Source organism: Cystoisospora suis (genome assembly GCF_002600585.1).
Source record: "Cystoisospora suis strain Wien I chromosome Unknown contig_218, whole genome shotgun sequence".
Taxonomy (NCBI): Eukaryota; Apicomplexa; class Conoidasida; order Eucoccidiorida; family Sarcocystidae; genus Cystoisospora; species Cystoisospora suis.
Window position 1 is genome coordinate 1 of NW_027153020.1, and position 24,188 is coordinate 24,188.

General features: G+C 55.4%; 3 protein-coding genes across 3 annotated transcripts; 1 reads left to right on the forward strand and 2 right to left on the reverse strand.

Moving 5' to 3' along the window:
- Positions 1-1,304, reverse strand: CSUI_000566 (uncharacterized protein; the record flags this gene model as incomplete). The annotated part of the gene is made up of 1 exon (XM_068060800.1): positions 1-1,304. A coding segment is annotated over exon 1 (229 nt), but the record flags the coding sequence as incomplete, so codon positions are not given.
- A 214-nt stretch (positions 1,305-1,518) lies between these two features.
- On the reverse strand, positions 1,519-22,072 carry CSUI_000567 (ulk kinase). The gene is made up of 6 exons (XM_068060801.1): positions 16,764-22,072; positions 15,462-16,553; positions 14,496-14,949; positions 10,879-13,957; positions 7,195-10,542; positions 1,519-7,005 (listed from the first exon to the last, which is right to left on the reverse strand). The coding sequence occupies exons 1-6, from the start codon at positions 20,673-20,675 to the stop codon at positions 6,753-6,755; spliced, it is 12,138 nt and encodes a 4,045-aa protein (XP_067927211.1). The 5' UTR covers positions 20,676-22,072; the 3' UTR covers positions 1,519-6,752.
- On the forward strand, positions 21,842-23,660 carry CSUI_000568 (uncharacterized protein). The gene has a single exon (XM_068060802.1). The coding sequence runs from the start codon at positions 22,699-22,701 to the stop codon at positions 23,404-23,406; it is 708 nt and encodes a 235-aa protein (XP_067927212.1). The 5' UTR covers positions 21,842-22,698; the 3' UTR covers positions 23,407-23,660.
- Positions 23,661-24,188: the final 528 nt, after the last annotated feature.

Here is a 24,188-nt window from a genome sequence, read left to right on the forward strand (position 1 = left end):
GACCAGACGGTAACAGAGGTGTCGCCGCCGCGTCCCCGCACGTCTGCTGACTGACTTGAGGAAGAGAAAGTGCCTCCGGAGAGAGCTGGGCAATTTCCGCGTTCTTTAAAACAGCTTCGGATTGGCGAGAGACTGTGGAGACGAGGGTCTTCGGGCACTCGTTCTGGCGGCGTACAGGCCGGAGCGAAGACCCAGGCGCAGTGGAGGCGAGACATTGAGAGTCCAGCATTGTGACGAAGACAAAACTCCGGAGAAAGACAACGAGCAGCTGCAGGTGTTCAAGGGGCGCTTGGTCAGCTAGTTCCGAGAGCGTCAGTTCTACCACACGTGCCGACCGCAGCCGAAGTGTAGCGAATACTCTCCGACTGCGGGCGACGAAACAGAAGGGAGCGAAAATCGAAACAGCGAAGTATTTCTCCACGAGGGCTCTTAAATTCGAGTGACACTGCGACGCCCCATCGAGCCAGCCGGTGGTACGCGTACTTGAATCGATTTCTGCTGTGGTTAGCAGATAAACGCGAGTCCCACTGATAACTACCGACTACTTCTTTGGGAGGCTGAAACAGGCCGCGGGAAAAAAGCCCTGCACTTGTGGAAAAAGTGTCGTCTTCTGCGTCGCTTTCAAGGTTATTTACAACTCGTCGATTGCGGTGGTTGCCCGCAGAGATCGCCGGTCACACAGGTGACAAGACAGGGACCACTCCTTCTCGGGGTGTACTGCTGAGCGGTGACGTGGACTCTTGAGCGACAAAAAGACTGTCAGGACAAAGCCGAAAAGAAATCCAGAAATCGAGGAAGAAACGGCCCGTTACCAGTGGGGTTCATTGTAGGGTATTGGCAGTGCCCGAGAGCCCGCTGCGAGTTAGCGGCTTGCCCGAGCAACCGATACTAGCCACCGTCCGCGGTGGTGAGCCGGAACGCGCCTCCCAACTCAGCCGCAGACTCCAACTGCTTCACTCCAGTTGGACACTGGCAAAAGCCAGGCCGGCTGCGCTAGAGTAGCACGCAGCTCTCTTGTCTTTCTCGGAGGTAGCATCGGCACCGTTTCTCCGTTCACCGATACTTGCGCGCAGTGATTGGCCACCCGGAACGTGCTGGTAGTGCCAACTGGTGAGTTCGCAAAACGCGCAAATCGAACTGTGGAGACTCCCGAAACTGCTCATGCTGGCCAACGTCAGTCTCTCCAGCCTTACAGCCGGTCACCAGTTGGTGGAAGGTTTAGGAACGCATGTATGTACATGCTCGCCCTGGTTGCGCTGAAGTGCAGTAGGACCGCTGCCGCACTAAGAGCTGCCTAGACTGGTACAGACTGGTGTCCAGGTGAAACAATGGAGACAGTTTGGGTAGCCGGGCAAGCAGTGTCACTTTGTGTTAAAGAACGGAAGAGTCGCATGCCTGCATGTATCAACGCAGTGCTTGTCGCCCAGCTTGGCTGGGTTCGGTGGTGCTGTGTCGTGGTTTCTTTTTTTTTTTTTTGCGCAGATCAAGTACGCAACCACGGAAGTAGGCGCATGGCCCCGGTTGTTTGTTTCACCGACGACAGTGGCTCGTACGTATCCGCCCTCACTGGCGGAAAGTTGTATCAGGAGAAAAAAAGAAACGAGCGATTTTAGCCAGAGTATAAGCCAAGCTATTGAAGTTTCGCAAGACAGAGATACGCCTCTCCAACTCAGTCGCGAGTCCTGCGCCGAACGTCGAAGACACATGGGACACGGTGAGTGAGCTTTCGGACGGACCCGGGGAGCCTTGTCACGCTGGGTATGGACTGATCGGAGAATGGTTTGTTTGAGTGCCGCCGGCAAAAAAAAAAGGGCGCAGAACAGAAGCCGGCCAGTAAGAAGGACTGGAACATATTCAGGAAAAGACCGAGGCTTTCCCGCTGGAGACCTTGAAAACGCCCGGCACCAATCTTGCAACTAGGGCACCTCTGGTATGGTGGAGCTTGATGATTCTGAAGTCTCTGACAAAGTCATTGTAGCCTATTTTCTTCTGATCCGGCTCGAAGGCGACATCCTCTTTATTAGGTTACCGACGAAAAGTAATGGTACCGCTGACAGTCACATCATGACAGGGACGACGATAACCCACTCGGTAGTAGTCACCGTGGCACACGTAGCGAAAGTAAAAGTCCTGACAGGAAGACCCCTGACGGGAACGTAACAATGAACAAAACGCGCTGTGGTCACAATGGGCTTGATTCACGGACTGCTGACGACGCAGTACGGCGAAACATGCCGTCAACGTGCAGGCCTGTTCTCCTCCCGAAGAGCACTACGTCGGCAGCCTGCACTTTTTCCACCTGATCACAGCTACCTTCACACTGCGGGAAGCCCCCTCGGCTTCTAGGCTGCAGAACAAACATCTTCCTTTCGACCATGGCATTTCTACCCCCGTGACAAAAACGCTTCCCGATGTGGTTCTTCCAGAGACCACTGCCGCGGACCGGTAGTGAGACGCCCATGGTGGCCGCGCCGCCGGAAACACGAATCTAACGCGAGCGGGAAGGAGTCGGAGAGCGTATGACTCCCGGATGGAACTTCAAACTCTACGGACGAACCCGGTCCATAGAGTCTACGCACTGAATCGGACGGCTCCGTGAATGCTGCTACGGCCTGCACAGGAGCGCCCCTGTTCCTCTCCGTCCGGACGAGTGGTGGTGAGGGTCTCACTTGTGTCGGTGAATGGCGTGATCTCCATCTGCTTACTGACCTCAGCTACAACATAAAGCAGGCGTCGCTGTCTGTATGCCTGCTTTAGCTTCACACAGCCCAGGAAAGGGTCAAGCCGCTCACGATCACCGGAACCGACTTGCTCCTTGAAAAGCTTGGGAAGGCGTCCTAGGTCTTGAACCCTTCTGCATCCACGAGCGTCGGTGTCGCGCGCGTCCACAATCCCCCGGGGTCCGAGTTCCTGTGCCTCTGTCCCGGCTCGGCGTCGACTGCTATCGTCCTCTTCATTGCTGACTGAACCGCGGTCGTTACAGTTCCCCCGTTGCTTCAACTTCTTTTCGCGACCGAAATTACAGTGACCGTTATCAAGTACAGCCGACACAGGCAGTAGCACTCTGTGATTCTTCTGCCTGACGCCTGCCGGGTTTCGTCTTCGTCTCACTCAAGTAACGTGCCCAAGCTTTCTGATCTTCTAAAGCATTTCCTTGGCAAAGGTGCCTACAAGTCGACTGGTCTTCTGCCCCACGGAGGCCTGTCCCGACTACCGGAATATTGGGTGAACACACCATCTGTGTGAAGTCCCTGGCCCTGCCCTTGGGTTCAGCCCCCGGCGAAAAGTGCGGAGCCGCCTCCACGAGCATACTCGAAAGCATTGGAGCTACCATGGCGCCACAACCCGCGTCCGTACGAGCCTTGCGGCATGACGGATAACTTCCCTTTGAAGGGGCTGCTGCACTGTGAATACCGACCGACCTACCGCCGTGAACAGGACTATGCCATTCTCGCGGCGTCGAATTCACTCTGCATCGGGTGGGCGGCGGCGTGCATGTTTCACCATCATTTGTTAGCTGTTTCTGTTCCTCAGTTCCCCGCAGCATCAACCGGAGGGACGCACGAACAGCCACAGGCATCCCTGTGCCGGCGCCTGTGTGACGCCTACGGGCCACTTGCGAAACCACGAAGCTTTTATCTTTTGTTTCCTCTCTGCGATGCGTCTCCTTGTCGGTCTCCGTGAACTCGTCGGTCAAATTTGTTATTTGCAGCTGGCTCCCATTGGCAAGTGAGAGGCTTGATCCACATTCTGTTTCCAAATGCCCCCGTCCTGGTATGTTCAGTATCAACCCTAGCTTCCTGGATTCGGTATCCTGGTCAAGACTCCGCCCTTTTGGGCTTCGGGGCGAACTTTCACATGTCTTTTCACTATGAGCCACTGCTGCTTTGTTGGAGCAGTTCCCAGGGATGGTTGGTTCGCCGTTTGCTGCCCAGTTACTGTGGAATGCATGCTCACATCCCTCAGCCTCAAGTACGTTGCCCGTCGCCATCGTCTGATCTCTCAGGTCCCAGTGACTAGCCGGCTTGTGCGAAAAACTGACGGGACTGGACGCTTCATCTCTCGAGACGCGAGCGAATTTCCTTCCGGTGTGCAAACTGGTGCTTTCGGATATTGCAGCGGCAGCCTTCTCTGCTGCGGCGGCGGCGATGGCCAGAACTTCATCTGTCTCTGCCTGAGCGACTGCTGTCAGAGCCTCAACGTAACTAGCGGGAGGAACGGTGGTGGCGGGGACAACGTCCTGGAGCAAGTCTCCCCTCGGGGCCGCCCCTCTGTATCGGTTCTCGACACGCGGACGGGACTTCCGCCCGGCTTGGTACCCCTCCTCGTGTGGCGTGCGAATGTCAGGGAAGGTTGTCTTCGCGGCAGGCTCGGAAAAACACACCTGCTGATCAGGGAGGATCAGCGACATCGCCGAAGGCTTGGCACACTTCGTGGGAGACAGCGGTATGCCGGGCTCCACTGGTTCTAAACTGTCGACAGTTTTCTCATCGGCAGCCTCGGCGGTCGTTGCTGTGCCTGCCGACACGAAGGGTGGGACTGACACACTGATCAAGGACACGCCGGCGGGAGACAAGCTACCACAGGCGGAACTCCCTCTTTTTCGGAGAAACGAACTGGCACTACTTTCAATTCCTTCCGTTCCCGAATGAAAACAGCCTTGTGGAGATGCCAAGTGCCTTCCCATCAACCTTGTACAGCTCTCTCCTGGTGGCCATGCTGGGCTCAACTCCTTTTCTTCGTCCCACATCTCGCGTCCGGCTTTCCGAGGAGACCTCGTTGTACTACTTGGTGAATCAGACAGGAACTCTGGGGTTTTCCTGCTTGCCCTGTGCTCAATCGCTGAACACGTCGCTTCTGTGGCTGCAGCAATTGCTGCCTGACCCTGTGTAAGAGCTAGCGCGGCATCACGCATAACTAAGGGCGCGACCGCCGTCGCAGCTATTCCCTCTGGAGACTGGAGAAAGAGCGGAAGAGCATCACGATGACACGAGTTGTTTGCTGGCAGGTCTGCAGTTTGGCAGGAGGGGAACGCGGAGCTGCGCAATTGCCCGGAGGGTTTCCTGTCATCTTCGCGAAGACTCCGAAGAGTTTCCTGCTGACGACGGATGAAGAGACGTAGTCGCTGGTCCCGCCGATCAAAGAGTTCCTGAGTAATGAGGACACCAAGGATCGAAGCCGTGCTGACGGACAGGTATCAGGCACCTCCGCAGTGGCGGCCAAACTCCTGCCGTGTCGCCCGACCGTGTCCGTGCCTTCACGGCCATACACGGTCAATAGACGAAGGAAGAAGCACTACTTCTGCACGCAGAAGATAGCTGGGGGCAGTAAACCTTCTTCCGCTTACTTGTTTTTTCTTTTGTAGCCGCTGTTGCTCAGCTTGTTCAATTCGTTGGTAGAGATGGTTTTTCTTCCTCAAACGCTTTCGCGCGAGTTTGACGGCATTCCGGACGACGCCGGACAGGGGGGATGAAGTGCGTCCCGTCTGCGAGGTTGACTGATCTCCTCCATAAAACGGATGACAAGCAGCTGTCTCGCTAGACTTCGGAGTCACCGTAGTTGCCCCTGTCTCCGGTTTCTCGAGTTTTTCCGGGGCGCGGGAAGGTGCACTTTGCTTTCGTCGTACGCCAAGGATATCTGCATGTTTTTGGCTGGCCTCGTTGGACCGCGAAGACTGTTCTGCGTCAAGGAGCGCACTGCTGCCTTGATCGTCAAGTCTGCTTGGACTCATTGCTCGTGAGCCTGAGCCAGAGGACGCACTTTGTGCTTCTGATGGCTGCTGCTGCTGCAGTCCTCTCTTGGAGGAGTTTTCTCTTGCACACACTGCCAACCCTGTGTGCGGAGAAGACACACCGTCACATGCGCCCGGGGAGTCCAGCTCGGCAGCGGAAGGAGTTTCGTGTGGTCCTGCTGCCTTCTGCTGCGCCCCGGGCGATCTTCCGCAAGAAACGTACGAAGTATCCGCGTCTGGTTGGCCGGGTCCCACCTGGTTTCCTTCCCGGCTTTGCTCTGCTGACCGGAGAGGCTCACTCACGATGATTGCTCTGTCACGAAGAGGCGAAGAGCTCAGCTGCTCCAGAGTCACGCTTGCCGCACAGCCGAGCGACGGTGCAGCGCTGGTGCTTCTGTTGTCTTCGCCTTTGTCCAGAATTATAGACTGCTGACCTTCCTTGAGCATATCTGCCTCGACTGAGGAGTCCTGACGCGGTTGGCACATCTCATAACAGACTTCATGCACGGATATGCTACTCTGTCGCTTCCACCGACAGGTGAGACGGTCTTTCTCTTCCGGAAAAAAACGGAGTGCCACTGAAGGTTTTATCTTGCATTCTTCGCAGATCAGCAGTCAGTTTAAGCCCGCAGAAACCGATCGCCACAGTATGCTGCTGGCTGCTTGAGGCTGGAGTGTCGACAGCTTTGCTGAAGTTAAAAGGATTGCTGTGTGCTCATGCAGCATCACTGGAAGCAGTTGCGTGTTCACTCATTAATAACAATGGCGGCAAAGAGGCAGAGCAAACACCCCTGAGTCACTGCCGCGGGTGCTTGTCGTGTTTCAGTTCCTGGGCCTTTCCGTTCTGCTTCAGTTCGACTAAGCACAATACCACTGTTCGGTCGGGGGTGTACTCTCGCGATGGTCTGTGTCTTCCGCGGGTCCATTTGCGTCCGGGACAAGATTCCAGCAGCACGACGGGGGGAAAGATTCCAGCACACGAAGGGGGGAAAGGCGATGGCCACGCATGCGGAGTGAGACGTCATCTCTTGGCGCCGCGTAGCGACGCCCCGTCTCTGCCTCCCGCAGCACTAGATCCGCGATTGTTGGCTCTTTTTGTCGACGGCTCACTTACCCAGTCGTTACTCCGGGTTCCTCCCCCAGACCGCTCTTCTTGTAGAGACGAGGGAAGCGGCTCGCCCGCTCCGGATGAAGACAAAGACGCCGCCTCTGCTGTACTTTTTTCCTTCCAGGGTACACTGGACTTCTTTCCCTGCTGCCCGGACTTTCTTGCTCTGCATGCAAACAGGTAGAACGGGCTACCCACAGGTGGAATGCAATAAGATAGTGTGTACGGAGGGGAGTCTGAGGACTTCGTTAGAGACGACTCGTGAACATATATATTGGGAGGTGTGAATGACTATAAGATAAGTTTAGTAGAGAAGAAAACACATCACTCCCTAGCCCTATAGTTTCTGACTTACCTTGCGGTCTCCCTTTGTCTCCTCGCAATCTCCAGGACCTTCGCCCGCCGTTGCCTCAGCTCTGACAGCCTGGAGAACGACTCTGACACGTGCTCTCCTCCGCCATCGTCCACGCCGGCGGCTGAATGGCCTGTGGCTCCTGTCGCGTGTGTCTCGGACGACAACAGTGTGAGCTTCCTCGAGGTAGCAAATACTTTGTTACAACGCACTGCTCGGGTAGAATGGCTAAGAGATAATTTCCCGCGAGGCGTTGAAGATATTTCCACGGAATCGAGGCTTTCAGCAGATGACACCTGCGTTGATTTCCCTGAGTTTTCTGAGTTCGAAGGGCGCAGCTGCTGCGCGTGTGACTCTGCAACCGGGAACTGCACAGATGGCTCTTCGGGCTTGCGGGTGCCCTTTCCTACGTTCTCTGAGACTGGGCCATGGCTATTATTCGAAGAGTTTCGTCCAAAGCTCCGAGCAGGAAAAGACAGAAGAGCAGGGCGCGGTCTCCTCAAGTCTCTTCCCTCCGATGCAGAGGCCGAAAACTCAGTCAAAGCGCACTGCTCTTCCCGGTCTCTCTCTGCAGTCCCCTCTGATGCAAGAGGGGGAGCTCCAGTGTCTGCTGAAGCTTCATGTGAAGAATCTGGGTTGCAGTTTCCACCCACTTGCACGTCAGCTTCGTCGACTCTCTTCGCAGAACAGAAGCGATTCTGATTTTCCTGCGCGTGTTGCTGCTGCGGCGACAGGGGCGGCCTGACTGTTCCTGTCTCAGTTATTTTCGAAGTGTCATCTGTTTCATGTACGAGAGCTAGGGCACCGGCTGAGGTTTCTTTCCCACTCTGCACGGAGTGACTTGCAGACAAGCCACTCTGAGTACCAGATGGGCCCAGTGGCACAGCTGTGTCGCCCCGGTCGTTCCTCATGATACTGCGGCTTATTTCAATGCATTCCTGAGAAGCGCTTCGCCCCGGGGCTACTTGGTGTCGCTCTTCCTCTGCGGTAGGAAGATGTTTCGTCTCCTTTTCGTCTTTCGTCGCGCTTTCGCCGACTCGGAGATCTTCAGAAACCTGCTCTGTTGGTTCTGCTCCTACCCAAAACGCTAGCGCCCCGTTGTTGGATCGCGAGATACCCCCAACGTCTAGCTTTTTCTCCAGGCCGGCTAGTGCGCTCCACCTTTTCTGTGCCCCGGCCCGGAGCCTCAGTGCGTCGGCCTTCTTCCCAGCATTATTAGACGCAGCGGGCCTGCTAGGTGTAGCACCACGCGAAGATATTACGCCCCCCGGTACCGCAGCAGATGGAGATCGTCGCACAGTCCCGGTAACACTGGTAGTTGTGACAGGACACACCATGATATTATCGGCAGACCGGGGTCTTGCAACGGGTTGCTGGCATCTACCTTCAGCAGTATAGCTCGGTTCTCCCTGGGGTGGTATTCTGAACCGTTCCTCTTGTGACTTCGGGGTGAGAGAGGCGGAGTGGAAATCCACCGACTTGGTCACTGAAACCCTGCCTTTCAGTCCTTGCCGCGGCTTCGCGTTCTCCTCTGCCTCACTCTCTCTCGACAGACCATCACCGCTGCCCTCCCGCCCTGCCCCGCCATCCACTCTGACTCTCGCCTCCTCCTGGGACACACACCCTCTTGTGCTTTCTCCCAGGCCCTGGGCCATCGGTGGGTGATTTGTACTATCCTCTTTCGACTGATCGTAGCAACCCGGAGCGACGTAATCATACTCCTGAACCTCCGCTTTCAGCTCCTCTTCAAAGAGGGTAGAGGGTGGGTCCCCAGTAGCTATGGCCGTCCTAAACGGCGCCAGCTTCACCTGGGGAGCCGTAGTCGGGACTTTGACGGGAATACGATCGACAGTTCTCGTGAAAGCCCCCGCCGAGCTATGCAGTGCTGTTTTTCTGCTTCTGGAAACCGACGCCGGATGCACTGAGGCCTCCACCTCCGCGCTCGCCGTACTGAAGACAGAGGCGGCAACGTTTTCAGAAGCAGCGGAGAGATCTTTCTTGAAGGTACCCCAAGTCCTGGCCTCGACTGCCTTCTTTCCCGGAACAGCGTCACTGCGGCTGCTAAAACCACTCACGCTGGACGACTGGCGGCCCGACCTTTCAATACCGTTTGCACCTCGTGAAGAGAGGTCGAAAAAAGAGCGAAGTGAGGAAAACACCACAACGCCTCCACCGCGCTCTTCCAGTTCTTCTTCGTCTTTGCTCACGACTGTTTCAGCGTCCATGGCCGGGAGTCCTTCACCGTGCAAGTAACTATCAACTGGTCCACTGTTCCCGTCGCTCTCTAGAGCAGCCCTTCTACTGTGAGCCCGCGGGGCCCTATTTCCTTTCCTTTCCGTCTCTTCACGAGATGCAGCGCGAAGCTGCCCCCCGCTGCGAACTTTTACCGCAGCTGGCCCCGCTACTTCTGGCCGAGATTTTCCACTCTGCTTCTCCCCTTGTTCGTCATCTGAAGTCTCCGCTTGGACAATTACCCGGCTCGAGCCGACCACTTGCGAAGTCCTCCGGGGTACCAGGGATGTGCAAGTCGCGTCAGCAGTAGGGATGGTCGCGATGTCTTGTGAGTTGTCGCTTGCCACATCCGTCTTCTGACCTTCATGCGCGGCTTCAAGATTCTCCTCAGGACAGCTCGCTTCTGGAAACAAGCTCGCCGTGAGTTCGAGAATCGAGGGGGGAAACCAGGTTGATTCCGGTGTGTGACGAACTCGTTTCCCTACCTGTTTGCCTTGCAGTATTGGAGCTGTCTCAGTTGAGCGGGGAAGGTCACCGGGTGCCTGAGAAACCTCTTGACTCACGCTGCTGACGTCAGCCAGCTTGCTGCGACCTATGAAGTGATAGCCTCCCGGCTGTTCTGCCGCCTGTCTTACAACGTCGTTTTTCTCGCCAGAATGAGACGGGAAGAGTGCATGAGGTCCGTCAAACATTTTACCTTTCAGCCGTCTCGACGGGAAGAGTGCATGAGGTCCGTCAAACATTTTACCTTTCAGCCGTCTCTCTTCAGTATCTGCGTCTTCTTTCCGGAGTTTTTCCTGCTGCAACCGCCGTCTCCTTTCTAAACGACGGCGAACTTCGGAGCTGAGGGCAAGGCGCCGGGAGTCGAGTTGAGATAACTGCGTAGATATACCAAGGCGTCGGCTTTCGGCCTCTGACATCTCCCGTTTCAGAAGTCGCTGTTTCTCCTGCAGTGCCATTACGACAGACGGCGGCACTGAAGTAGAAGCGGGCGAAGAGCCAAGAGGTCTACCGAGGACACAACGAGACTGCCGAAGTGTAAGAGAAGCAAGTTCCTCTTCAGTAGCTCGGAGAGCCTGGCGCTTCTCGCGGACAACACGCTGGATTTCCTCCAACCGCCTGAACACGAAAAGAAACCAGCAAGCTGCCTTGTCAGAGAAGAAGACAAAACAGATACTACACCGCAAGCAACTATGCCCCTGCCTTAACACTGCAATTTCTTTCTTGTTCGTCAGGCGGGAGTCACCTTTTCACTCGTACTAAAACCGCCGCTAATGGCGTGAATTTTTAGACAAGACAAACTCCTCAGCAAACAGTATGTACCAACTAAGACACTTCAAGTGTTCAGAAACAAAAAACCGTGACTGGGTACCTTTGTGAATGCGACAATACAGTTGGATCAGGATACCGGGGCTTTCATTCAGTAATAGGTCTTGCTTGTCGCCGTGACCTTACCCGGAGAGTCTCGCCTGACGTACAGCAAGCCGCTGTGCCTCTTCCCTCAGTCTCCTTGACTTCGTCTCTACTTCCCCTGCACTCTCGTAACACATTTCCTCATGCTCTGGAGTGTTCGTTGCTCTTTTCTCCTCAAGGGAGGCATCGAGAAGATAGGCGCGACAACCCCCGATTGACGGACGCTTCTCCGTGTGGCTTCTCGTCTCTCTCCCTCGACGTTCTAAACGCGTTTCAAGCGCCAGCGCTGCCGCCTCCAACGGAGAAAAAGTGCTTTCTTGCTTTCTGGGAAAGCCAGGAGACGAGGTCCTTGCTGAAGTGCGCAGTTGCCGCGCAGATGGGAGCGCTGACGGAGAGCTGCGTACTATACAGAGTGTGTGAGGGTCAGAAGAAGCCCTGAAAGACGAACCAGAGACCGAGGCCCGTCGCGCCCGTCCGACTTCGGTTCCGCCTGCTCTCTCTGTAGTCCTGTACTGTATCGAAAGCCCGCGAAAGAACCCAGGGCGCTCTTCCTGGCTTCGCGGTCTCAACGTCTGGACCTCCGCGCCTTTCCCATTCGCATGCTCCTCTCCCCGCTTTGCCGTTGGCGTGTGGCCTTCTGTATTCAGCGTCTGTTCGTTACCGCTTAGCGCGCATGCCTCATCAACTCCTCCTTCTCTCGGTCCACTGCCCGAACTACCGAAGCGCCATCTTACCGGTTCCGCATCGTCCTCGGAGCGCGAACTGGGTAGCATCTCTTCTAGCTCGTGCCTGGGTGATCCAGGGAGCCCGTTTATGCGCTCCTCGTGACCTCTGGAGAGCGGTGTCCTAGAGACCCGTTTCCGCACGGTGGAAGAGCGTGTAGAGGATCGTCCTTCTTGGAGTTGTCGGCGAGCAGCTTGGGTGTCGAAATGCAGCGGTCCCTTCACTTGGTGCTCACTCAGTCCAGCGAGATGACTGTTAGTTGTCGTCATTCTCGAGAGGAAAAACGACCGCGTGTCGACACTCGGAAGGTGGGCATGAACTCTGCTTTCGTCTTCCTTTGATTCGAAGATATCTTCTCTTTTTTTTTCAGTCGTTGTCTCCCACCCTGCGTCGCTTCCCTCGAACCCCAGATGTTCCCCTGCAATTGTAGAAACCTGCACCCTTCTCGAAGATCTCTCCAGACTGCTATTAACGAGCTTTCTGCCCGTTACGTCTTCGTGGTCAGTACCCCCACGTGGCTGCTGGGGTTTATTCACGTCTCCATCCAACATCTGCCCTTGCCTTCTCGACTCCCTTAGCTTCGCGCGCATTTCTGTTCGCCGACCTATGACCGGCAAAGCACGTGATCCGCCTGAAGCCACCTCGATATTTTTACTACTTCCCCCACACGTCAGTTTACCACTCGCTTTCATCAGTGTTGCTCCGGGCTCGACTGTGAGGCGTGCGCCCCTGGTCACCTTCGGAAGCCGAGAATCCTCTTTGCGGAGTCCGTCGTCTCTAGTGGGGCGTGTCGCGGCGACTCGTTGTGCCAAGAGAAGCTCGAGAGGGAGAGCTGTGAACGGTTTCCTCATATCAAGGCCGCACGATTCCTGTGCCGCGGGATCGTCCTCATCTGCTGCTGCTCTTCTCCCTCGCACATGCTGGCCCCCTGGTGACACATTGCTTTCGCGCCTGAAAAAACCTTCTCTCCCATCTCTCTGCCACGCAGTGTCGGGAGGATCTTCGGAAACGGAGGCAGGGGAATCTGGAGTTGGACGATACTGAAGAGAAAGGGTTTGACTTGCAGAGAAAGACCCCAGTTCAAGTTCTTCTAGGTGAGAGTCCAAGCCGGCCTGCGTGGTTTCTGGCGAAGAAGTTCCTAAAGCAGATAACATCCCTTCTTCTTCTTCCTCGTGCACTCTACTCTGTGGAGCGCTAGGAGAAAGGTATTTCTTTAGAGCAGAGACATCAAGAAAACAAGCATCTAACAGTCGGTGAAGTTTTTCTTCTGCATCTTCTTGCTCGGGCAACCGGCTCGCGCAAGTTCCTTCTGACGCGTCCCTTACCACGTCCGTCGCCTTGGCTTGTACCTTTTCTTTCACGGCTTCTAGCCCAGCTGCGGTGTGTCTGCATTGTCCGGCCGATCTTTCCTTTCCCTTCCTCCGCTCTCTCTCTTTGCCGCGCTTCCGGGCGTCGTTAAGGACGCAGGGTGCGTTCTCCTGGACGTCCCCTCTGACCACCGGGGACACCGGACCGTGTTCGTCTTCACATTGACGCATTCTCCGCCGCTCCAGCTTCCCTTCTTTCTTAGTGTCTTCAGTCTGTTTCGACTGTTCTAACGGCGGAGTGGCACTAGTAGGATCCACCAAAGCTTGTAAAAACTGTTCCCACTCTCGCTCACCATGAGTAGATCTTCCTGAAGAACACTGGTCGTTTTGTTTATCCGTACTGTCACTGCTGTCAGACTCAAGAGTCCCAGAGGGGCTGCCGGGCTGCTTGAAACAATCAGCTGGTGTGATTCGTCGCCCGTTCCCCGTTTTGTGCGACACATCGGCGGTCAAAGCAAGGGGAGTTCCTTGTATGCCGTAGTCTCTTCGACGAGGCTCGTCGCTTGCCGCTCGAACAGTGTGCGGGTCGCCGGCTACGGGTTGGTCTTCTGGTAGATGGCGTATTGTGGATGCCTTTCGATCACCGGAGCCTGCCGAAGACAATTCTTCTCTCTTGTCTTGCGAGATCTGCACTTCACGTCCTCCGCTCTGAATGCGCCGTCTTGTCTGATGGGCGGGCCTCTCCTTCCCAGCCACTGTATCCTCGTGCGAACTTGTCTCGCTCCCACTGCTAGATGTGACGGAGCTGTCTAAGCTAGAAGAGCGCTTCTCGCCTGAGGCTTCTGATCCAGCCACGGCGGCGCCGCAGTCATCCGCAGTGATTTGTTCGAGAGCCTCCGCTTTAGCAAGGAGGGCGGCAGGGTCTGCGAAGAAGCTGGCTGGCAGCAGCATATGCAAGAGCTCTGCCGAAGGGGGTCCAACCCCTAGTGTACAATCTGGTTTTCCAGAAAAGGTCGACTTGTAAGACGTTGCGAGTCCAGTCTCACACTGACGCAGATAACACAAGCAGATGGCGGTGAGCCTCTCAGCTCCTACAGACGCAAACAGAAGAAAGCCAAGATGAACTGGACTGATTTTGACTGAGGACAACGACTTGACATGTGATACATGCAGTCTAGGTCAATAGGCAACAGTGACCTGCTGAACTGTTGAGACAGAGAGCATCGCACAAACAAGACTCTAGAGCAAGGATGCTGCGCAGGGGTTTTGTTTCCTTCAAGCTGGGTTGTTCAGTGGTCGAAAACTGCGGTTGAAGGTCCCCTAGAATGAATTAAGAAAGCCGGCTAGTCTCTCCCGGCTAAGAGAATGCTCAGCTTTCAGTGTCCATCAACATACATACACATTTCAACGGAATGGCTCTAAGGATGGACGCGCAGAACAAGAATGCAAGACTTCGTGAGACCATAGGGGGGGTCTCACCGGGGAGAGTTTCGGCTTGATAAATTGGAATTTTGTCTTGCAAGGACTGTCGAAACACGGTCTCGAAAGATACTTCGCGGGCGCGGACTGTTCAGACAGAAAGAAGTGAAGTGATACACCGCACTACTGTAGAGCTGCAGCTTGGCCTACCTAACGCGTGACAAAGCAGAAGAACAAAAGGTGCGTCTTCCTGAGTTAAGCCGACTGCCTTCCTGAACTCCTCAGGGAATCTGTCAAAGGGAGAATGCACTTTCTTGGTTTTCCCTTTCTCCCTCTGCAATGCATCCCTCTCGACTTTCGCGGCTGTTCTCCCTCTCCTAGACAAGATCCCGGCGTCAATCCGATTTTCCGGCGGGTGCCCGCCTTGCTTCTCCTTCTGTGCACACTCTAGACCGTCAAGTTCGACGTCCTCCATTCTGCTTTTCCCGGCGGGCTCGCTGTCTTTTCCTCTCATTTCTCCGTCAAAACATCTAACAGAAGCCCCTGGTTCAGAGCTGAGAACGGAGGAGTCCGTGACTGTTCGTGTCGCTTCCTTCGCCAGCATTCTGCGCCACGGCGACCCACTTTCGTCGTCTGACGATGTGTCTCCGCTGAGGTAGATTAGCTGCAGGACGACAAAGATATACATAAGACCGAATCTAGAGAGGCTGGAAAGAAAGCGGAGTGTTCAGATCAGACGATTTACACTGGCCACACAAGACGCGACAAAGAAGGACAAAGCGGATTCACAAGCAAGCGTAAAGAGTCCCGCTGGGGCTGCAACCTGCAGGGTGAATAGGAAGGGCGTCCGCTCGTGGGACACTCTAGGTGTTTCGTACGTGTGGCAGTGTCGCGCTGCGCCCCTCACAATTGTCGTTTGGTTCTGTTTTCTTTTCATCCTGCTTCCTCAAAACCCCGTCCCGTCCCACCTCGGAAAATGATGACCAGCCTCTTACTAATGGCGCTCGCCCTCGTGAAAGCCCCTAACTGGAGTGGGAAAGTTCGTCTCCCACGAGTACCTCATCACTCTTTCCGTGAGAGTTATGACACAGTCCAAGTCAGACACAGTATTTTGTTCTCAAGCTGAAACGTTCACGTGAAAAGGGAATGCATAAGCTCTTATCTCTTATCACTTACCTCGATCAGAGCATCTCGCAGCTTATCAAGCTGTTGAGCCTCCCGCACACACGCGCGCACCACTTTCTTAACCAGTCTCTGCTGTTCCTGAACCTCAACAGCTGACCAGGGGAACAAAGTCCGAGTGAAAGGGTAGTCTCCTTTCTCATCACCCCATCGTTCCGTGCCTCCTCCCTCTGACTCAGGTGCTGCTGAACCTGTTGGCCCCCTTGGTATTCTCATCCCTTTCCTACTCCACATCTTTTCACTTTCAGAGAAAAAACTCGTGTTGTCAACGTCGGCACCCACGAGTTCGCCGCGGCGTTCAGCTTGTTCCACAGCTGTAGCGCGATGAATTAGACAAACTTCAAGCCCAAGGTTATTCATCCGGGCAGCGGCAGCAGAAAAGTACTCAACGCTTTCCTGGAGAATCTCAAACTGCTGTATTATCCGGCTCTGCCTTGGAGCGGTACTAACCTGATTCCGTTCTACCTTTTCTAGGGACAACTTGTTGCAAGCATAGCATGCCGGAGAGAACTGGAGACTCCGAACAAGCCCGACAAGTCGTAAATAAAGCTGACACGCTTCCGCAAACACACGAAAGATTCGTTCCTGGTCCTCAGAAGTGACGATTGTGTTTTCACGTCTTTGTTTCCTGACGGGAGGAGAATCACGCGGCGAGCCGCTGCTCCCTTTATCATCGGCATCTCCTTTGCGTCTTCGGCCTCTTCTCTTGAGTTGGCGTGTCTCCTGCGAACTTGCTCCCGCCCCTTCTTCTGAAGAGGTGCCACCCAAGGATTGTGCCATTCCACTTTGATTGAGCAGTCCGCCGTCTGGAGATCGGAGCGAGGACGAGGATGCTTCTCGCGAAGGAAGGACGAACCGTGAACAACTTGCCAGACGATGCTGCACATCATAAAGCTGCTGCCGGATGTCCCCGAATTCTGCCAGACACTGTTCGAAGTAACATGACCCTGAGGAAATGCGCGGTAGCGGAGACGGCGAAGTGAGCAAAGCCTGAAAGAAGGGAGAGGACGAAGAAAGGTATGCCAGTTGAAAGAACTGGTGCCAGCAGCGGGGCTTGACGCTTTGCAGGAGGGCCTGCAAGATCGGCTGAAACACACACGACACCACCAAACAGCAACAGAAGAAAACCCCTCAAATGAATTGCACTACAGCCGTCTATTGACGCGGAATCAACGAGTAAGTAGGTGATCGCAATTCTCGGCGTTCCGTCGCTAATATAGATGTCTACCACTCTGTGCCCGTCCCCCGGTCTACAGATAGCGCATAGTCGTTCCGAGGTGTTTCAGCTTGCTGTACCTGCTTCATTCGATCACATCTTCCCCAGCGACATTCCAGCAACTCCCTCCACCCTAGAACCCATGTCTCGCCTGGAAGGCCTTGTCCGTCTCCTCCTTCCATCCTCCTGTATCGCCTGCTATTCCTCGTTTTGGTCCGTATATACGAGGACAATCTTCGCAACAGCTTAAGCGAGGGGATCACAAAGAGAGTCGGGGCTAATCGCTTCTCGCTTTGACATGAACCTCCCCCAGGAAAAATGGCCTCTTCCTCTTCGGCATCCATTGACGACATTCTGCAGTTACTGTTTGACGAAGGAGCCAGGTTATCCTCTAGTGAGGACAGCTGCCTGTTTTGTCTTCTGTCATGCACTCCCACTTGTCGAACGTGGTTTTGTTCCACGACATTCATGTGGGTTTCTCGAGAAGGTAGTTCTTCCGGTGCACTTTCCTCAGAGCCTTCTCTTCTCTCAACGACGGCCCGATCGTCGCGTCTTTCCCTCCTCCGCTCAAGCAGAGCATAAAATCGCCTGCTCGCTCGTGCCTTAGTGGTCAGTAAAGCAGCTGCTGAGGTAGCTGCGGGAAGCAGCTGCACTCGGCATGCATCACCCCCAGCAAAACCTCGAGACAGGACGCAGGAGACAGGGAGGAACTGCTGCGAACATGGACGGAACGAAGAAACCTGGCTGGGAGGGGAAAAGCGGTGAGGCTGATAGCCACCCTCAAGAGAAGAAGCACTCTGGCGTCGTGAGGGATAGCCTCGCGGAGGCCCATGGCATTGCTGGACTCGGGAACAACTCTCCGAGCAGACGTCCGCAGAAGCTCCCGGAGTGCAAGAAGGAAAGCCAAGACAGGGACGAATCGGAGCGCGAAGCAGATCGGCATTTCCGCTCCGCGTCGTCTCCCCGGAGAACGTTCCAGCCGGAGCGTCCACTGAGCCAGAAGCACAGAAAGCGGCACCTTCCGGTTTGCGTAAAGAGGAAGAGGATGACACAGACAGGCTTGGGCCAACTGAAACAGAAGCGCCCGAATCTCTCGCAAGAAACATGGTTTCTTTTCTCACATTTTGCGAAAGTGTCCCTGATCTACACCGGGCTGCCCCACAACTTCGGCCTGGAGACAACGGGGGTGCGACTGACGAACAGGAGAAAACCGGCAGCTTTTGTGGGTCTTCCGCACTTTCTGCAGCGAGTCTGGTTGTGACTTCCTCTCCGGAAACAGCTACACCTGAGCTGAGACCCCAAATTGGATTTCCACTTTCGCTGCCTTCGGTAATGTCAATGGCTTTGACTTGTAGACCTTCACCGGTGAATATTGTACGTTCAGCAGGCGATGTGACCTGTGTCCGAGCTAACGAAAACCGCAGCGGAGCAGAAGAGCGAGAAGATAAGAGGCCATCCAGACGGCAAGGTGAGCCTCGGTCGGCGGTCTCGGCCAACGAGGCGTACGAACAATGCAGAGTGCGGACAGGAGACCGTGCCTGAGATAGAAGGCCGACGGAGACAGGAACGGGACAAGGATCTGTCCTAAAAGCTGTACTCGGCGGTCCGAGAGAAGATGTGTGAGCACCGGAGGAAAGACCGGGTCCAGCAGCATCCGCTGACGCCTGTGTGCAAAAAGAGGGATTTTCCCAAGATAACTGAGAGGAGACGGAGGAAAAAGAGCTTCGAGGGACAATCGGTGGTGGCAAAGGAGACAGTTGCTGTTCCTCCTCGAGGCCACGAGAGAAACTAAGAGAGGCTGACTGGTGAACCAAAGAAGCGTGTAGTGGTTGTGATGACGTTGTCCTGGACGGACGTATTTTTTGACGGCGCAGTACAAGGCGGTTGGCCTGGGGACTGGTGGAATCTGAGGGGGACCGCGGACGGGCTGTCCGAGATCCAGAGCGAGAGCTGCCTCTGCCGTTCGGAGAACTATCTCCTTCCGTGGAAAGCCCTGGGCGGGACACGGGGCTAGCAGGTTCGCAAGCGTGAGAACGAGAGAGGGAGACGTCGGCGGAGACGCTGGAAGAGTGCTCCAGGAGCAAGCGGTCAACAGCGGAATGCGGTGAGAGCGGAGCAGGTTGGACCAGCAGCAATGGAGCAACGCCACGAACTTTCAGGACAGAGATGTCGGCGACAGATGAAGATCGCGATGGTATGGCAGAGCAGGGCTCTTGTGAAGGTTCACGAGAAGAAGACGCAGGGGGACCTCCAAGAGAATGCAACTCTTTAGACGGCGAAGCACACGAAGGCGCATGGTTCGCTTCCAACGCGGCACTGCGGAGAAGGGAGGATCGAGGACACATGGAAGAAGAACCCGCGAGACTGACTTGAGGCTGGGCTACTGGTGCCTCTTTGGTTTCTGACGGAGAAAGTGGACAAGGCGGGGGAGAGCTCATGTCGTTATTCAGTCGGCCTTGCTCTCCCTCTGACGTGGACAGTGCGCGGAACGGATTCACCCGGAAAGCAGGCGGAAGCTTGGACAGTAACGAAGAGCTCCTCTCAAATGAGCAGGAGCTGTGTTCGATGTGGGAATGAATTGAAGATGAAACTGAGGGGAATACAGAGGAGGGAGTATGAGCAAGACACGCGGGAGAAAGAGTCTCATCATCGGACGTCCTCCGTCCGGAAGCCGGAACCGGTGAAGCAGAAGAGAAGCCAGAGGCGGCGCGACTCCCGGAGACTGATTCAGGGAGTCCATGGAAGTCACGACAGTGGGGCGAGAAGCGGGGGCTTGGGACAACCAGGGCGTCCTCCAGTACGGCATCGGAAGAAGGCGGGACAAAATCGTTGGGGGAAGAAGACATTATGAAAGTCACGGAGCCTTTCTCGCCACCCGTCGACGCACGTGAAGAACAGAAAGGACCGGACGAAAAAGCAGACGGGGACGCACCTCTTGTGGGCCGAGAAGGCTCTGCCGGGCTGCGTAAAGAACACGACTCCCTCAAATCTTCCGGGGCCCCCAATGAGAGCTGACGGCAGCACGAGTTGCGTACTTGGTCCTCGGCCGAAAAGGAGGACCTGCTGTGGGATTGATTCGAAAGAGAATCCGGGCGACCCCTCCTCGCCTGAAAGAAAGCAGGGGGCCACTGACGAGGGTGACTATCTCCACAGTCCTTCTCGAAGACGACAGTGAGCTGCCCGGCATCGGCTGTATTTTCCAAATGTGAGTCCCCCTCAGACATGGAATACTTCGCTTTTCCATCTTCCTGTTCTCGTTCTGTTGGAAGTTCACCCGGCGACCTTGCCTCGGGAAGGGACGCGCGAGACGCTCGGCAAGCCAGCACTCCGGCCAACGGGCCGCTGTGGGTGTAACAACCTCCATCATCTCCATCCAGTTCAGGCCCCGTCTCTTCAACTTTGCTGTCCGGTTGGATGACGGTGTTCCTGACAGCAGCAGAACTACTGACGACGTTCTGGCGCGCCCCTGTGCCAAGTACCTCTACTACGCCAGTTTCGACCTGCCGTAGTGGCTTTGCTTCGCTTTCACGGCAGTGAGTGACGAGATTTGGAGCGAGAGATGGAGAGTCCTCCCATTTAGGCTTGTTCCGAGCTGTGAACCGTTCAGCGTTACCTTCAAGTGTGGCTGCCGCCCGCTGGTCATCACAGAAAGATCCTGACCGTCGCTGAGGACGACTGACCTCCGTATCGTCGGCTGTAGAATGAAAGCGGCTAGGAGCCGAGCCGCCACTGGAAGTTGTTGTCGACCAGGAACAGTCAGTCTCAGCGGCTGTCTTGAGGTGTAGCTGCTTCTGAAAGAGACTCTGCATTTGCGGCGTCTCCTCACTCATTTTGAGGTCGGCTGGGGCCTTATCTTGCGACGTCTGTGTCGGCAGACGGTCTCCAGATTGCGATGTCGACGGGTGAAATTCTTTGGGCAAGACGGTAGCGAGTTCAAGCGTCTCCCCTCCGAACGCGGGAGCTTCCTCACGGCAGCTCCGCGACTGATGCATGCTGGTACCCTGTTCAGTCGAATCGCTGGTGATGGTGGGCGGCCGCCGGCACACTTCGTAGAAAGATAAGGCGTGAAGATCGGAGAGAATGTTCACAACTGACTCGGGCCCGCCTCATCCCGCGTACAACACAGAATGCTGCAAGATCCCGCAGCGCGTTTTCCGGAAGTACTGACCACTGCCCCCAAGCACTGAGGACACTTCATGTGGGACTTGCATCCGGTGCGGAGGGTGAAGCTGGTGCCGGAAAAAACAGTGCAGTTGCAAAAGACGTGAGCCCCTGCGCTGACGGGAGACAACACAGGCGTCATCGGCTTCTTCACGAGCGCAAAAAAATTCCTCTAAGATGTTAGTCGAACTTTGACAATGTAGTGAGGGCGAGTCATTTCGACACAGTAGAGTACTCCAAATTACAATAGAGTGACGGGAGAAAGAGAAAAGTCAGGTAGGTTTCCTGTTGGAAGCAATCCGAGGCAGCCTGGGGTGTTTGGTGTCTTGCGACGAAAACCCCGGAGAAAGCCTTAAAAACCCGACAAGAAAGAGGTGTTCCCGTTGCCGGGAAAATGAAATAAAATACATGTTTACATGGTGGTGAGTCTTTGAAAATAGCCACTCAACTCTGAATTGTACGGGCTCCGTGGTCCGTCGACCAGTCACCCTGGACTCTCAGACGACAATTTAGCGGCCCTCCTCAGTGGGCCCGCTGATTTGCTCCGGACGGAGTCCGGCGAGAAGTTTACAGAGCAGGCAAACGTACAAACAAGAAGGCCCGAAAAGTTGAGAGCCGTTAAGAGGGCTAGACTTAAGAAAAATTCGTGAAGTACAGTATCACACAATTTGAGCGTAACCCCAGTCTGAATCTTCGGCGCAGCCTTCCGAGCGACTAAGAGCACTGCAACGGAGCCGGTCACCAAGCTCTGTTGTCTTGAGCGGCTCTCGCTTGGCTTTTTTTTGCACACTTGGTGGTGTTTGCCGTAGCCGTCCTTGTGTGTTACAGGTAGATGCAGATGCTACCCACAGTACGGACAAGTCGACTAAAACATGCTGACCGTCTTGGCCGGTTAGCACCGTGACCCACTGCCGAGTACAAGCCGATCACGCGTGACACGTCGTAAGGTCGTCAGCCGTCCCAGCTTTAAACAAAGCTACGAGACAGGCTCAGTCCAAAATTGTTCCTTTCTTTTGCTTTGGGTCTCCTTGAACCTGACTGAAGCTGGAAGCTCTCGGTCACCAACGGCGACAATCCTATTTTATCAGTATTGCTGGCAGGGGGCACGTCAAGCTGAAGTGTTCGACGTCAGTCCCCGGCCGTAGACATTGGAAGTCCACCGAACAACCGTTGACTTTCTGCTGTCTCAGAGCACTTTTCCGGGGCTCCCATTTGACTTCAATTGCAGGGCGCCCGATGGCACTCCCGTTGTCAGGCGACTTGAGGTGGTGGCCTGGAGAAAACAACCCTGTACACCGGTTACTTCCACGCCCGGTGCCCTGACTCGACGGCCGTCAACAACTCCGGACAGCGCGAGCTCGACGCGTCGAGTGGCGGATGGGTGTCGAGCCGTTGATGGTTCCAGAGTGCAAATACAGTCCATCCTGTTGTGGCTGTTGACCACTGTGCCATTCTTGTCTTTGTATAAATTTTCGTTTTGCGTTTCCTTTCCATTTGTGAGAGTGTAGAACCTGCTCACAATCGCGTGCGTGTGGTGACCTACAACTAGCAGCGGCAATGCTTTGAAGCGATCCCCGGCTGTCCGCCTGTCGCATCAGTCCGTGTCGGCTTAAACAGCTCCAAGATCTCACGAGCGTCGAAAACGTCTCTCGGGGCTGGCAGTGTAGGAAGGCGCTTAGTTTCTAAGCGAAGTCTCCCGCTTCCTCGGTTGTTGCGTCTGCAGTGCCCTGAATCCTCTTATGCAGCTAGCTCTCGCGGCTAGCAGCTCGTAGTCTGCTCACTGTCCGCAGTCCGGAATTCGCAAGATGTCTGTCTCTGAAGGCGATGTACCAATGAAAGCCCGATCGGGCTCTGATGACCGCTCGGAGGCTACCTCTGTCGGCACTCGAAGTGGCGATGCATCTTCCCCTAGCTGGCCTTCGACTGACCACGAGGAAGATGGTTCGGATCGAAGCTCCAGGAGTACCAGGGAGCCACGGCCTAAACAGAAAAGAAGACAAAAGGTGGCCCAGCACAGAAGCACTCCCAGGAATGGTGTTGTTTTGGTCAACAGTCGTGGTTGCTGCGATATGGCAGCTGTCGACGAAACTGCTGCTTATTTGGCGAACCGGTGGGGGTGTGGGGCCTCCGGCCTTACCCACTTCGACTCGTGTGCTGTGTGTGACTTCATGGACATGTCCGACGTCCCTCTCCTCAGCTGACATACCGCTGAACAGCAGACGTAACGCCGGTCCCCTCTTTCAGTCAAGTTTTTGTTCCTCTGGTCTTCCCGTTGTGTCTTCAGTTTCAAGGAACCCGCGGCGTAGAAAGCGACGGTCACAGCGCTGGTTCCCCACGGGAATCGCCCGAACACACAACGTAGCCTCCCACACGTACCTGACTCCCCTAGCGGCTGAGGAAGTGGTCAACGAGTGCCGGACGTCCTCCGTCTATTTCAGGATCACTGCCGTATGCAGCCACGACCAGAGCTCCGGTTACACCGAGACTCCGCTCTACATGACAGCTCGGTCCGGGCGTGAACTCCGGGGTTGCTACGAATGCGGACTACTTTCGAAAATATGACGAAATGTCGCTTCTTGCCGCGAATGCACCCTCAGAGGGAGGTGCGGACTGCGAGAAAGCGCTCAGCTCACGCTACTGAAGTTCTAGAAAGAAACGGCTCAGGAAGTGCTGCTAACCCCCCGAAGACCGATGCGGTTATGTCAGGGGCCGGATCTCTGGGGGCCGGCTCCCCAGCCTTCGGTTCTTAGGCACGCAGGAACTGACCACGCGTGGCCGGCGACCCAGCGAACCCGATGGTCGTCAGATCTGCCCTCTTTGTGCTTACGAAACACCTTTCGCAGTTCGTAACTCCGTCCGCGAAAAAAGTGCAGAGCTGTACGGCGCTTCCGCCCGCTCAGAGTGTGTGTCATGCCGGGGTGCGCAGTGATGGTAGAGAGCTGCGCATGGCAGCTACGTGGTTGAATTTTTGTGGTTCTTTTGGTGCCGCGCGTGAACCGGGAGCCACATAGGGGGGTGTCTGTGTCTTGATTTCCCGGTACCGCCCCGTCCTTTGAACTTCCAACTCTTGACATCGGCCGTCAGCGTCTCCGCGGGACCCCATCCAGTCGAGATCTGACAGCGGCAGCTGCTGCAGTGAGAGAGACGCTGCGGCGCATTGTTTCACTAAGTAGTAACTGCGCTGCCGCCAGCTGACGAAGCATCACTGTGACAAAGTGATCAGGCTGAAAACACCCAGGCGCACAGAAGCACGTGGGAGTTCGCAGAGCATTTTCGACGGGACACCGGAACCCGTGATTACTTCCCCCCGTCATAGCTTCTTCACTTTCTGGCTCACGGCGCCT

Excerpts from the sequence above, each read along its gene's own strand:
- CSUI_000567 (XM_068060801.1), bottom strand. The coding sequence starts at position 20,675 with ATGCATCAGTCGCGGAGCTGCCGTGAGGAAGCTCCCGCGTTCGGAGGG. Across the intron at positions 10,543-10,878 it reads CGTCAGGCGAGACTCTCCGG|GCGGTTGGAGGAAATCCAGC; the intron begins GTAAGGTCACGG and ends TTTCGTGTTCAG. Across the intron at positions 7,006-7,194 it reads AGACAAAGGGAGACCGCAAG|AGCAAGAAAGTCCGGGCAGC; the intron begins GTAAGTCAGAAA and ends GTTTGCATGCAG.
- CSUI_000568 (XM_068060802.1), top strand. The coding sequence starts at position 22,699 with ATGACCGCTCGGAGGCTACCTCTGTCGGCACTCGAAGTGGCGATGCAT.